Raw genomic sequence first — 15,190 nt, forward strand, 5'->3', positions numbered from 1 at the left:
CTTGACTTACAGTAAAATGTTTAGCAAATACAATGTTTGAAAAGACAGAACTGACATCGGCTCAGTAAATGTATCTGAAAAATAGAGTAACAAACATCAGACAACATAAAGGTGGCTCAGTATTACTGTGTGATGTGTTGGAAGAGTGCATTGTTGAAATGATCTGTTCAACATCCTGTCCCAGCATAGGCACAGGTCATGTGACCATGTTCTCCATTCTGAAGTTGATCACCATCTCTCTGGTTAAAGAAAAACATCCTCTACTGTAGCTCCGAAACATCCAACCACAACCGAAACCTCTGTGGGATTTAAAAAATAAATGTTTTTATGTTGTTTTATTGTTTTACAACATTGTATTACAACACGTTTTCTGGGAAGTATTTTTTAATTAGTTAGTTAGACTTGAATAACAAGTACATTTAAGTAAGTTAAGTAAGTAAAAGGCTGTTTCACATTCATGATTCACTTGGGATTTATTTTATTTTAGCTACGCAGTTTTCCTCTGCTTAGAGTCGTTTTCCCCAGCAACATTTTCCAGTTTCCTCTGGAGGATCCTGAGTTATTCCCAGACTAGCTCTGCTTAAGCCTCATCTTTAGATAGAGTCTGTTATGCTGTGTAGTTATTTTGAGAAATTAAATAAATAAAGCCCACATTCTTCTTTACTTCTTCTAAAAACTAATATTTATAACTCTAATTTGTTTCAGTCTAAGTGAAACAAATTAGAGTTAGGAAACACTTAGCTATACAATGAACAGCAGGCACTGATGGAATCAACATCTGCACAAACGGGGGCGCTACAGTCCTTCTAAGGAAGATTTGAGCAGTCAATACTTAATCTTCTGCATTCTGGTGAATTTTTAGCACCAATCTGGGTGAGATAGTTTTGTAAAGTAAAACCCAAAAATCAGGCTCAAAAGCTGAAATCGCATGCAGTGATGCTTTCGGGTTTTCTGTATTGCTACTAAAGAGGTATTTTTAAAAAAAAATTCTTATTTAATCTTATCCCTACAGAGATGTCATTTCTTCTTCTGTTCTTGTTTCTGTTTGCATTTAAAACAGCCCACATTTGAATTGAATACAATTTGTAAATTCGAGACATCAGTGGATGGATTTGCACTTTTTTTTTTTCATGTCATCCCAGCGAGGATTTACTCCTCTGTCATATTTTGTATTTGTCTGGTACCAAACTAGAAGTCAGAGTGCAATGTGTTGACTTTCCAGTCTGACATCAGCTCATTTCAGCAGAAAATGAATTATCTGTAATTTATCAGCCCCTGTTTCTGCAGTATTTCTGTTCTGTTCATGTTCAAAGGTTTCTGCACTTTTATGTCACATGTCACACAGATCTGTGTTTTAGGATCCTCTTTAGGTCTCATGCACTTCGCAGCTTGTTATTGGGTCTGAAAAAAGAAGTGAGAAAACATTAAGTTATTATTTAGTTAGAAAGCTAGTAAGTACACCAATTACACATCCTAACATCAGACCTCTGCCTCCCTTTCCTTCTCGCTTCCTGATGAATCACAGTGGAGATCTGTGTGTGCCTGGCAGTGACAACTGCTTTCAGCACAAAATATACAGTGTGCTTGTGATGACTAATGATTCATATCCAAGTTTTGCAACACAACCATTCCTGATGATAAAAGGAAAAAAAATCACCGCTGTTTGATTAATAGTAGCATGTTTTTAGTCCTCTCCTTTCATTCTAAGACAGGGGCGTCAAACATAAGGCCTAGGGGCCAGAATTGGCCTGGCAAATACTTTAATCCAATCCACTGGTCCACATGATGGCTTTGGGAAATGTGAAGGAGGACAGAAATTTTATACTTTTAATTGCATTTTCATGCAATTAAAAATAAGACCCATGGCCATTTATGCTAAACCAAAGAAATAAAGTTATAGATGTTATAGATTTCTGTTAACAAAACAGAACAAAAAGTATAAAACCCAAAGAAATTAGGGGTTTCCACAATGAGGAGCCTGAAGCCACACTGAAAAAACACAGGAACTCAAACAAGAGATTTGAGGAGCGTTGCAGACACTTTGACAAAGCAAAAGGGGAAGACAGGATTACATATAGCCAAGGGAAAGACACAAATACAATGCAAGTCATTAAAAACAGCTGAGCAGGATTAGGAGAACAGGAGGGAAGGCAGGAAGTCAAAATAGAATGAGATATAAGAGAAAACCGACCTTCAAATAAGAAAAATAAAATGAAAAAGGCAAAAAGAAATGACTTACAAATATATGGCTACGTTCTACAGTTAAAGTGTGCATACATGTGTCTGAACTTTTTTGTTTGAGTTATGGTGTCATTATAGTTCCAGTAATGTTCAGCTTTTGTTCTTGTGGAAGTATTTGACTTCTTGTTCCTGTTTGTTTATTCACTGTTCTAGTATTTATGCTTTCAAATGTGTCACTTCCTATTTTGAGTTTAGTATTTTTTCTCATTTTTCTAGTTACGTGATTGTTTTCCTGTCTATGGTCCATCCACTCTGTTATCATGCTCTCTCGTTTCCCAGGTTCTACGTCCTCAGGCGAACTTCTGCTTGGTCCCTCCCATCAACGATGCAAGCTGACTAAGCGAAGAAGAGACAGATGTTCCTCCAAAGACATTTATTGTGTTATGAAAAGTTAATGCAGGAACTTTTAGTTATCTTTTAGATTGAGATGTTATCTTTATGCGGTGCTGTCAACATAAGGTTTGCACTTATCATAAAATAACTACTGATCTATGTGAGCCCCTTTCTGTTGGTGTGAAGGATGGATGACTAACAATCTAACAAAAAAAGCAGATACACAGGAGAGCAACTAAAACATAAAACCTGAAACCCTGGCATCCCAAAGGAAGGGGGTGAGAAGAGAGTGGGCTATTTTAGGAGGAGAGAGGTGATGAGGGGTGCCTCTATTTGGAAACGGAGGTGGATGTTGGAGGTGGAAAATGAAAGAGGAAGGCCCGATGGGACATGGAGGTTTTTGTTGGTTGAATCATACGTCACAGCTTTAGTCAGAACACCTGATGCTGACGTGCAAACAGTGGCACACACACACACACACACTGAACTGCTGACAAACAGAATATGGAGGGACAAAACTTAGAGGAACCTTTTGCATAACACCACAGAAAAAAGGAAAGACTGTGAAAGAGTAACCAAAGTAAAGGAGGAGGACCAGGAGTAAAGCCAGAGAAAATACATTTCATTTCAGGGGCATTACAGTTTGTTGAGTATAGGCACTTCTGAATCTTACAATCCATTTTTTGAGGGATTTTCTTTTAACTGAAATGAAGACACCACATGTGAAATGATCACATGACATCATCATAACAACTAGAGTTTATCAACTAGGATTTTTACTAATTTTTCTGTTTAACTGTAACGTGTAGAAGCTGCTGGGACATTACAGAACTGCAGGGGGTGTTAGAGCTTTAAAACACGCACACACACACACACACACAACCACACAACCACACCCATATACACAAGGAAAAAACACATAGCATCCTCAGCTGCACCAAAGAATAAAACTCTCTCTCTTCTAAGTCCCTTTTAGTAAAGGATATAATAATTCATATAAATATTAATAAAAATATTTTATTAATATTTTATTCAGGTTAAGCTACTGAAACAGTCTTCTTGGATCTCTAATTCACCGCACATGAGAGATGCTTGAAGAAGAACCCAATTGGTAAATTTGCCTAATTATTTTCTTAGAAAAAATATCATTAATATTAATTTACTCTGACTTACAGAAACCTGGTTAGAGCAGAATGATTATGTTAGTTTAAATAGATCACTATGAGTTATACTAATAGTCCGAATCCACAAAACACAGGCCGGGGAGGGGGTGTGGCAGCAATCCTTCACTCCAGCTTGTTAATCAACCACAGGCCCTCTTATTTCCTGCTTCTAAATTCACATAAACCTAAGGGTTGTCATACTCAGCCCTTAATAATTTGGAAACATGGTGTCTAACCAGATGTTTACTCTGGATGGCATTACCTTGGCCTCCAGTAACACTGTGAGGAGTCTTGGGGTTGTTTATGACCAGGTCCTTCAATGTACATATTAAATAAATATGTAGGACTGCTTTCTCTAAAAATAGAAAAATCCTGTCTCAGAGTGACACTAAAGAAATACATCTGCATTTATTACTTCTAGGCTGGACTACTGTAATTCTTCATTATCAGGATGCCTTAAAAACTCCCTGAAAAGCTTTCAGATCATCCAAAATGCTGCAGCAAGAGTACTGACAAGGACTTGGCTTCTCTTCATTGGATCCCTGTTAAATCTAGAATCAAATTTTAAATCCTTCTCCTACAATGTCTTGAATAATTAAGCCCCATCTTATCTTAAAGACCTCATAGTACAGTATCACCCCAATAGAGTACTCCTCTCAGGCTGCAGGGTTACTTGTGGTCATTTATTTAAAGGTAGAATTGGAGGTGGGGTCTTCAGCTTTCAGGCCCCTCTTCTGTGGAACCAGCTCCCAGTTTAGATTTTAAGATTTTAAGACTTTTAAGATTAGGCTTAAAACTTTCCTTTTCAATAAAGGTTATAGTTAGGGCTGGATCAGGTGACCCTGAATCCTCCCTTAGTTATGCTGCAATACGTGTAGGCTGCTGGGGGCTTCCCATGATGCACTGTGTTTCTTCTTCACTCACCTTTGGATGGATGGATGTTTGCCACTGTTACCAAAGCACTTGCTCACAGGAGGTCATCTGATAGTTGGAGGTCTTAAACTTAGGTCTTAAACTTACAAAATAAAGCTCCTTGAGGCAACTGTTGTGATTAACAGTATATATAAAAGTACAGTATATATACATATAAAAGTACCATTGAATTGAATTGAATTGAAATTTCTCCTTTTCATTAGAGGTCATTAAAAATCTGAACCTGTTCTCTCCACAGCACTTTATATTTCCTTGCTTTTCTGCTGTTCTGTTATAACTGAAAGCGTGAACTGCATGTCTTAACATGAATGATGATCGAAGGATTGAAAAACCTGATTTTTCAAACCTATGAACACTTGCTGTTAACCTCTGTGTAAGTAAGAGCTCATTTTAGCACAATGTCACTCAGTAGCTTTTAAAACAACAAATAAAATTGCAAAACTTTTAAATGTGGCATCCTTCTCATTTGGCATCAGTTGCGCAAGTAGCTGTAAGTACATTTCACCTATACCCTACCTCCCTACAGCAGCATTGAACAGAGTCTGTGAGTCTGCCTTGTAAGGTGAGCTTAGTCTTTGAAATCAACATGTAAGTTGATCAGAGAACTAAACATTTACTTTCACACTTGAGATTATATTTTTCATTTTTGCAGAGCACCTATAATTTGACTCAGCGCTGTGAAGAAAGTATAACATACTGGTACTATGTTAACCTCTGTTCACTTAAGCTTCATTTGTTTTAGTTACATTTCTGTATCATTAAGCAACAATGTAAACCTTGTGTAAAATACAATAAAGTAGGTTTATTTAAGAGGTCACAACAACTACTATGGGTTTAAAGCCAAAACTAGCTGTTTATTAAGACCTTTGATAAAACTTTAAAGGTCAATAAACATAATTTATGGATTGATTTCTTTGCATTGGGTGTGTTGTTACTGACATCTGCTGAGAATTTCATGTCAAAAGCACCTTTAGAAATACTTTGGTGATGCGTTCAATATTTTTTTTATCCTCTGTATAATTTTAAACCAGTTAACTAATATTTTTTTAATCAATCTTTAAACTGATTTTAGCAATCATAAAAAAATATCTACATTTGGGATCCAAGAAAAATATTATTTTAATACAAAAAATCATCAAGAAACTTTGGCCACCTTGACCTCTGGTTGTGTCATATTGAACACTGGGCAGATGGACTCAAAGGTTTGACATTTCTACAGAGCTGAATGGTATTTTATTTAACCAATAGAAATTTTACACACATTGTCTCCATTGTTTACCAGCCATCGATCTGGGTACAAAATGCTGAAGGATGGCATATTTTCTTAAATGCATGTTGAGAGCAGTGGCACACAGGAGCTATAATGCGGGATGAATCCTTACCTTCAGCATTTAAGAGAGGCGGCACGCATAAAAACACTTAAATAACTAATTTTATGTCTCTTAGGTTTTGTCAGGGGTGGGCAGGTGTAGGTCTCTCAGACAAGAATGAACCTTTGTCGTATTTTCTGTAGTTCTTTGTGCAGGTTTCCATTTGTTGTTGTGCACTGTTTGTGTCTCGCGTTTATGCATTTCCTGTTATTTACTCAGTAACTTTTTTGCTATTGGTTTTTGCTTTCTCTCTTTGATGTTCTCTTTGATCCCCCTAAATCACCACAGTGCTCAAGTTTACCTACTCCTTCATAATGTTTGTGGCTAACATATTGTGGCGAGCTTAGACAAGGAGGAGACAGAGGTTTCGTTCGGTCTTGCTTCCCCGCCGTCCTAGCCAGGAAGCACAGCCGTTTATTTATATCTGACAGAAGAACGTTGCCGCTAGCCAACTGCTCAGCGTGGCACCAGCACAACAACAACAACAAAAAAAAGGCGCTTTCTCACCGGAAACACACAGTCGCAGAGAGAGTGTCACCTGTAACCATGGCAACAGAACAACAAAACATAACTGTCAAAACAAAACCCCGAACAGCCCTGACCCGCTACATAGCCCCCACCTAAGGGGTCAGTCGTCCCCGACAACCCCATTACCCAACAAAGTCCTGCAAATGTCCAGGTGTCTTCTTCTGGCGCACCGGCCGATCTCGGCCGGCGGGGGAACAGTCACTCGGATCAGAGCATGAGGTGCCACCAGCATCCCCTGCCCCGACGTCTGCTGGAGTGAGCGGTCGGTACGGTGAGAGTCTGTCCTGGTGCAACACCACCATGCGCCCGGGCCCGGCATGCGGATACGGTACACCACTTCTGTTAACCGCTCCACGACCTCCGCCGGCCCTTGCCAGTGACTGCAGAGTTTGGGGGACACTCCTCTCTTGCGAACCGGGCAGTACACCCAAACCTTGTCGCCAGGCATGAAAACCCCCCCTTGGCACTTGGTGTCGTAGGGCCTGGCGGGTGTAGTCATGAACCACCTGCAGCCGCTCCCTCAGCCTCCTGTAGTAATCCATCTCTGGCCCACCATCAATCTCCGGCTCGGGGGGGGACCCGAACACCAGATCCACAGGCGTCCGGAGCTCCCATCCAAACATCAGAGCGGCAGGTGTGCACTGGCTGGACTCCTGAACCGCAATCCGATACGACCAAAGGACCAGGGGCAGATGTCGGTCCCAATACCGCTGGTGGCGGCTGGTGAGAATGGCGAGCTGGGTGGCCAGCGTGCGGTTAAAGCGCTCGACCAAGCCGTCGCTTTGCGGGTGGAGTGGTGTGGTTCTTGTCTTCTCCACCCCCAGCCGCCGGCAAGTCTCCCCGAAGACCTTCGATTCGAAGTTACGCCCCTGGTCACTGTGGAGCTCAGCCGGGACCCCAAAACGGGTGAACATGTCCTCCACCAGCTTCTCCGCCGTCGTCGTTGCACTCTGGTCCGGCACTGCGTAGGCCTCTGGCCACTTTGTGAAGTAGTCCATAGCCACCAACACATACTGGTTCCCTGACTCTGTAACGGGGAAAGGCCCTTGGATGTCCACTCCCACTCACTCCATTGGGGCCCCCACCAGGTACTGCTGAAGGGGGGTAGTGGAGCGTGGAGTTGGGCCCTTCTGTGCCGTGCAGGTGTCACAGCAGTGCACATGAAGTTCCACATCCCGTCGACAGCCAGGCCAGTAGAACCGTCCTCTGAGACGGCGGAGAGTTTTGGCATTCCCATAGTGGCCGGCCCCCACCGAGCTGTGGACAAACTCGAGCACCTGCGACCGCAGCGACAGATGCACCAACAGCTGCAGGAGATCTCGTACCTGACCGGGGGCCCGCCATATCATGGTACAGGAGGCCGTCGTGGGTCTCCAGGTTGTTGTACTGGGAGTAGTAGGCCTTCACCTCGGGCTCCTGTCCCGACACCCCCGTCCAGTCTGGGCGTTGCGCCGCCTCCAGCCAGGCCCCCACCTGAGCCAACGTCGCGTCGGCCTCCTGCTCCCGCTTCAGCTGCTGCATGGTCAATGGGAGCCATCCCCCTCCGCTGGCCGCGGCCTGAGCAGTAGCCACCCCAAGCGCCTCCTGGGCCGCTCCTCCTGTCGCAGACAGTAGCGGCACTCGACAGCCATGCAGGGCCGTCTAGAGAGGGCATCAGCGTTGCCATGCTGTCGACCTGCCCGATGCTGGATCTCAAAGTCGTAGCCCTGAAGGACCTCCAACCAGCGGGCCACCTGACCTTCTGGATGTTTGAAGTTCAGGAGCCAAGTCAGAGATGCATAGTCAGTGCGCAGGAGAAACCGGCAGCCGTGCAGGTATGGCCGGAAGTGCCGCACCGCCAGCACTACGGCCAGCAGCTCCCGCTGAGTTACGCAGTAGTTCCTCTCAGCTCGCCCCAGGGCACGGCTGAAGTATGCCACCACCTGTTCTCCGGCCTCGTCCTGCTGGGAAAGGACCGCCCCGACTCCTACATTGCTAGCGTCAGTGTCCACAATGAAAGGTTGCCGGGCGTCGGGGTAGACCAGGAATGGAGCTCTGGTGATGGCCTCCTTCAGCTGCGCAAAAGCTGCAGCGCAGGCATCACCCCAGCCAAACGGCTGGCCCTTGTCAGTCAGGCGGTGGAGGGGGCTGTTTATCGTCGCGAACCCCTTGATGAACCGATGGTAGTACGAGGCTAGGCCCAGGAAGCTCCGCAGTTCTTTGACGTTCGAGGGAGTCGGCCAGTCCCGGACCGCAGCCACCTTTGCGGGGTCGGTGGCGATACCTTGAGCGCTGATCACATGGCCCAAGAACGTGGTCTCTCCCACCAACAGCCGGCATTTCGCAGGGTTGAGCCGCAGCCCAGCTCGTCGGATGGTACTCAAGACCTCACTCAGGTGAGACAGTGCACTGTCGAAGTCGCCACCGTGCACCAACTGGTCATCCAGGTACACAATGCAGCGGCTACAAGGGATGTCTACGAGCACCCTCTCCATCAGCCTCTCAAACGTCGCTGGCGCATTGCAAAGCCCAAATGGCATGACCCTGAACTGCCACAGCCCCTGTCCAATGGTGAATGCAGTCTTAGGCCTTGCTTCGGGGGCTAGCTCCACCTGCCAGTAACCGCTGCGTAGCTCGAGGGAGCTGAACCAGCTGGAGCCGGTAACGTAATCTAGGGCCTCGTCGATCAGTGGAAGCGGGTACGAGTCCTTCTTGGTGACTGCATTGAGACGGCAAAAGTCCACGCAGAACCTCAGGCTGCCATCCTTCTTTCCCACCAGAACCACGGGTGCCGCCCATGGGCTGTTGGATGGCTCGATCAGCCATCTCACGGATCTTTTCTTCCGCCACCTGCCGTTTTGAGAGGGGCAGCCGGTTTGGGCGCAGACGGATGGGTTGAGCAGAGCCGGTGTCGATGGTGTGCTGGACCAGCCCCGTCTGCCTGCAGTCTTTGTCACTGGCAGCAAAGATGTCCACATTCTCGTCCAGGAGGCACCTCAACCGCTGGTGCTGGTCAACGTTGAGACCTACGCTGCTGTGCTGCCACAGGTCATTAACAGCCTCGATTGTCTCGGTCGAGGGAGATTTGTCGGGCTGAGAGGCTGAGGCTGAGGTGAGTAGAGATGACACAGAGCCACCGGAACCCGAAATCTGCTGAGTGGCAGCTGCCCAATGCCTGTCTCGTCTGGCTCTGGTCCCCTCCACTCCCTGCTTTTCACCACACTGGAGGGCAAGAGTCTCTGTGCCAAGAGTGATAGCCAACTTTGCAGGCCCCCCAGCGGGTCAGCAGATCCAGGCCGATGATGCACCGGTTTTGAATGTCAGCAAGCCAGATATCGTGCACCAGCTCCAGATCCTTCACTCGGATCCGCAACAGTTTCTTCCCCCGCATAACAGTTCTCTCCCCCGTCACTGTCATCAGCTGGGTGTCTGTGGGCAACCAACCCTTCACCAGTGGCCCGGACGTTCCAGGGAGCATGCCAGGTTGTATTAGGGAAATGGTAGACCCCGTGTCCACCAGGGCCGGGCATGGCTGGTCCTCAACACAGCAGCTCAGGTAGAGTCCCTTGAGGTGCCCAACTTGGCCCACCACCGTGCATCGTCCTTGGAGGGGGGCAGGAAGCTGGAGCGGTGGTCCCCTCGCTACACCGCTCCCACCCCATTTCCCTGAGGCTGCATAGTTCCGGCCTTCGGGGCAGGTGCTGGGCAGTCACGTGCCACGTGGCCAGGCTCATCGCACCGGTAGCAGCGGTTGGTCGGTTGACGGGGACGCCTCCGGGGCACTGAAGACTGCAGCTGGCATATCTCCGCGACCTCCCCGTCGCAGTCTGCGGCTCTGATTTGGGGGTAGTTCGGGGGGGGGGGGGGGGGGGCACCTGCTGGTTAGGTCGCGAGGTGAGCACCAGCTCGGCCCTTTCAGCCTCAAGGAGCACCTCACGGTGGGTTTGAGGCATGGCCAGGTGGACGTGTTGGCGTAGTCGCTCTGGAAAAAGTCCTCGCAGAAAAGCATGCAGGCTAAGCTCCTCAAGGGCTGCTGCTGGGAACTCCGGGTAGCCACGACGAGCATACAGCAACACGTCCGCTGCAAAGGTGCCCAGGCTCTCCCCCGGCCAACGGCTCCGGTTGGTCAACTGCTCTCTGCTCTGATCAGTGGAGTGCCGCTGCCCGAATCGCCTCTCGAGTGCCGCGGTGAGGGCCTGGAGCTCATGCTGCTCTGCCGGGGCTAGGTCAAGGAGTATCTGCAGTGCATCTCCCTCCAATGCTAGCGCTAGGTGTGTAGCAGCCTCCTCTTCGCTCCAGCCACTATGCCTGGCGGCTAGCCGGACTTGTGAGAGGTAGGCCTCTAGCGGGGTTAGCCCGCCGGTGTGTGGGTCGACAGAGGCAGCCCATGAAGCATTGTCCTAGCGTCTGTCGCGACAGGCCGCCGCCGCGGTGCGCTTGCACCATCGTGACCCGTCGGGGGAGTTACATGGCCGCTCGCTTCCTCTCTCTTCAATCGCCAGCTTCCCAAGCAGTGAATGTTCTCCTCGACAGCTTGCTCCAGCCTCTGAATGTCTCTCTCCATTACGGTGAGGGTGAGCTATCCCACTTCTGACACCAATGTGGCGAGCTCAGACAAGGAGGAGACAGAGGTTTCGTTCGGTCTTGCTTCCCCGCCGTCCTAGCCAGGGAGCACAGCCGTTTATTTATATCTTACAGAAGAACACTGCCGCTAGCCAACTGCTCAGCGTGGCACCAGCACAACAACAACAAAAAAAAGGCGCTCTCTCACCGCAAACACACAGTCGCAGAGAGAGCATCACCTGTAACCATGGCAACAGAACAACAAAACATAACTGTCAAAACAAAACCCAGAACAACCCTGACCCGCTACAATATTATAATGTGACCCACGATTAAGTGCATAGTTCCCCAGTAATTAAATGGAATTTAAATGTATTTTAATTGAAATAACAATCTAACTATAATTATAAAATTTAAAAGCATGCTCAATAATCAAGGTAAGGAGAGTTTATTCTCTTCATCTGGACGTAGCATTTTCGGTGTATCTTGGTGTATCTGTGGGGATGGTGTTCTGCTCATGTTGGTAATCCAAACACTTGACACTTCTGGTTTTGTGTAATGGCTTCAGTAAAAAAAAAATAAAATTATCTAAATAAAAGTATTTTTTTAAAAATAAAATGTTAGCACAATAGCACCAGCAAACTATTGATTTTTTATTTATTTATTTTTTTACTAAAATATACCCCATTTGTTCAGTTCACATTTTATACCTGAACAAATTTTCTTCAAACTACAAAGTATTTATACAGATAAGGATCAACTCTATAGCCATCCATCCTTTTTGATCACTTTCCACCAGAAAAGAGGTTTGATGTTTTCCATGTTTTTGTTTCATTACCAAAAACTTTCAGAGCAGTTGTTTTTTATGTTTTTTATGCTACATGCTAACATGCAAAACCACAATGCAGTTATTTAATACTTGTATTTAAAAAAAATGTTTTGTATTTTGTTTTTTCAAGTGTATATCATTCTACTTATTGATATAATTAATAAAGATTAATAGTACACATGACTTAATTTTGGATTATTAATTGTCATCAATTAGTTAATTAATTATTAACAAATAGCAATAATTGTTGTGTTTAATTTTCTTCATATTCTTAATTTTATTTATAGCTGTTATAACAGAATAATTTAGAAAAACGTGTCCAGATGTAGCTAGAACTTTAGTGAACTTAACTCAGCCCAAGTCTAGATGGGTTTGCACATAATAATAAAAATAAAAATACACCGACATAAATCAGAAAACCTCTTTTATTGATTATAACTGAGAAATCACTTTTAGACATCAAACATACACACACATATATATATTTATGTTTACCTTAAAATGAGTCAGAGGAGCCTAACTCACTAAAAAAAAGAAAAGTGGAATTGCTGCACATATTCAGACTTTATTGTTCCATTGAGACAAACTTTAAAATACTGGTTTTAATTCTGACACCACCACCAAGTTCTAAATCTGTAGATTGTTACTGTAACCCTGCCACCTCTGTCACCACCAAAAATAATCAACCAAAACCTGCATGTCAATATTGTTCTGTTTACTCATTTGCTATTCAAATCATGCTTGTCTGAGCTTACAGAGGGAATAACAAATGGCCAATGAAGGTGCTGTGGTTGTTGACATTATCATAGATCCAGGTGTCCGGACGGAGCCTCATGTACACCTGGTCTCCTGCAGCCAGCTGCAGAGTCATGCCATTGGTGGCTGTCTCATAGCGATTTCCAGCAGCATGGTTGTACACTGTCACCATCTGCTCTCCATTCTTCATCAGACGCAGCCCCATCGGTCTAGTTGATATATTATGACCAGAGAAGCTGAAGTAATAAACTCCTCTGACCGGAGCAGTAAAAATACCTGGAGATGATGGACACAGTTACAGCTTATAAAGCAGAGCAGAAGATCAGTGGTAGTGAAATGCAGTACTTATCTAATAAATAAACTCACATGTGTATAAATACACATAATTATGATAAGTTTACCTGTTGCAGGGTTGTAAGAGCCTGAGTTAAAGTAGACATTTTTGTAAGTCAGTGTGATCTCTGCACTCATTGGTCCAGTATTTCCAACATTGCCGATAGATGCTCCAAATGCCACACGGTTGCCTGGAGTTGCATGGAAATATGGGATTATTTGTTTGGTTTGACAACAACAAAACCTGAACCTGTATCAGTACACTGATAAAAATCTATACATGTCAGAATAAAAACCTCCAGCTGTGTTATGTTCTTACCTTGGATTGATGATTTCAGATCTGCCAGCTGTTTCTCAGCATTATTCAGCTTGGATTCTAGTTGTCGTAATATTAGGAAAAGTTGTTCATTTGTCCCAGCACAGAGTTGAGGTGTCTCAACAAGGGAGCCTTCATTTTCAGATGCTTGGCCATCCACCTGAGGGAAGGCAGCTGCACACAGAAAGAAGAGGCATAAGGTTAAGACTGCAGTCTTCATCTTTTCAGAATTTCTCTTCATCTGTGTTAGTTCCCCCCACAAGGCTCTAGATATATACTGTATCACAAAGACGGAAGTGTCCCTATTTTTTTCCTTTCCGATAAACAAGCACAAAGAAAACTGGGAGACAATAATTATGTGATTGAGACAAGATAACAATTCATGAAAAACCTGTTTTAAGCCCCATGAATGATCCTTCTCTTTATAAGCGGTGTAACATGAGTGGTTCATTGAAATAACAGCAGAAAAAGCAACTGTCTGTCAGTACGCAGTGAGTAATGTTGGACTTCTCGCTGGAAATCAGCAGCAGTAGTAGTCAACATTATAAATAGCAATTTCAGCTACATTCTAAGGTGAACTTGAACGCAACACTTAAACTGAGAATTTTTATACTGGAGATTACAAAGTAAAAGTTGTGAAAGCATGCAAATGCAATACAATAGTCTAACAAGCAAACCTACTGTTAGAATTAAGGCATCCAGCTGTCCTGCTCTTCTTTATCACTCATGCTCCTTCTTGTTTGAGGTTATTTCTCTGCATGCTTATAGAAGGCAGTGTGAAACAATACATGTATTAAGGCTAATTTACACCACGGAGCACTGCTCCAAGGAGTCTGGCGTAGCTTTAACAGTGTCTGTGAAGCTGGATTCAAGAAAAAAAACACAAGTTTTTTTTAGGGCATGTGTAGAACCATCTTGTGCCAGTACAGAATGTGATGTCACTAGCTTGGTTGGTTGTTTACTACTAATAAACCCAATTAATTAATTTAAGTTGTAAAGGAATTAAATACTTAGAACATATATTAGAGGGAACAGAATTTATTCCATTTGACAGACTAGTTGAACAATATGGGATCAACAAGACAAGGTTTTTAGAATATCAACAAATTAAATCCATAGTAAAAAAGAAATTTAACCTCAGTCAAGTTGAATTACAAACACCACTAAGTGCGGCACATTTTCTTACTCTTAAATCCCCCAAATTATTATCTAAAATATACAGAACACTTTCTAAATTAGATGAATCAATATCCCTTCCTACTGCAAAGTGGGAAGCAGATTTATCAGTCAACCTAGACCAAAACTTCTGGTCTCAGATTTGCTTAAAAACTTTTAAATTAATTAAAAATCCCAGTCTGCAATTAATACAATACAAAATACTTCATAGAGTGCACTATACAGGTCATCGGATGTTTAAGATGGGCTTTACATCTTCCAACAACTGCTCACACTGTCAAGGCAATACACCAGACAATTACATCCACGCTCTTTGGTTCTGTCCACCAGTGCAAAAGTTTTGGCACGAGATATGTGAAGACTTATCAAAATGTCTGAAATGTAACATTCCAACTTCCCCCTTAGTGTGTTTGTTGGGCAGCTTAGATAATGTCACTTCAGAAAAGAATATAGCCCATATGATCTTCACTGCCCTATGCATAGCCAAGAAAACAGTCCTCATGAACTGGAAAAATAAAAATAATCTTAATTCTAACCAATATAGAAATTATCTATTAGATTACATTAGTCTTGATACAGCCTCTGCCACCACATCAGATCAATTGCTCTGGGCCCCTTTTATCAGCTCCATCACCTAGTGGGGGTGGGGGGTCATAGTTTGGTCCCGCCT

General features: G+C 44.3%; 1 protein-coding gene across 1 annotated transcript; it reads right to left on the minus strand.

The window, feature by feature from the left end:
* Nucleotides 1–12,613: 12,613 nt before the first annotated feature.
* On the minus strand, nucleotides 12,614–13,455 carry LOC309694696 (complement C1q-like protein 2). Its single transcript, XM_082514906.1, has 3 exons — nucleotides 13,348–13,455; nucleotides 13,097–13,219; nucleotides 12,614–12,971 (listed from the first exon to the last, which is right to left on the minus strand). The coding sequence occupies exons 2-3, from the start codon at nucleotides 13,164–13,166 to the stop codon at nucleotides 12,691–12,693; spliced, it is 351 nt and encodes a 116-aa protein (XP_082371032.1). The 5' UTR covers nucleotides 13,167–13,219; nucleotides 13,348–13,455; the 3' UTR covers nucleotides 12,614–12,690.
* Between the last annotated feature and the right edge of the window lie 1,735 nt (nucleotides 13,456–15,190).

This window comes from Aulonocara stuartgranti, assembly GCF_965226115.1.
Source record: "Aulonocara stuartgranti genome assembly, chromosome: 18".
Lineage (NCBI taxonomy): Eukaryota > Metazoa > Chordata > Actinopteri > Cichliformes > Cichlidae > Aulonocara > Aulonocara stuartgranti.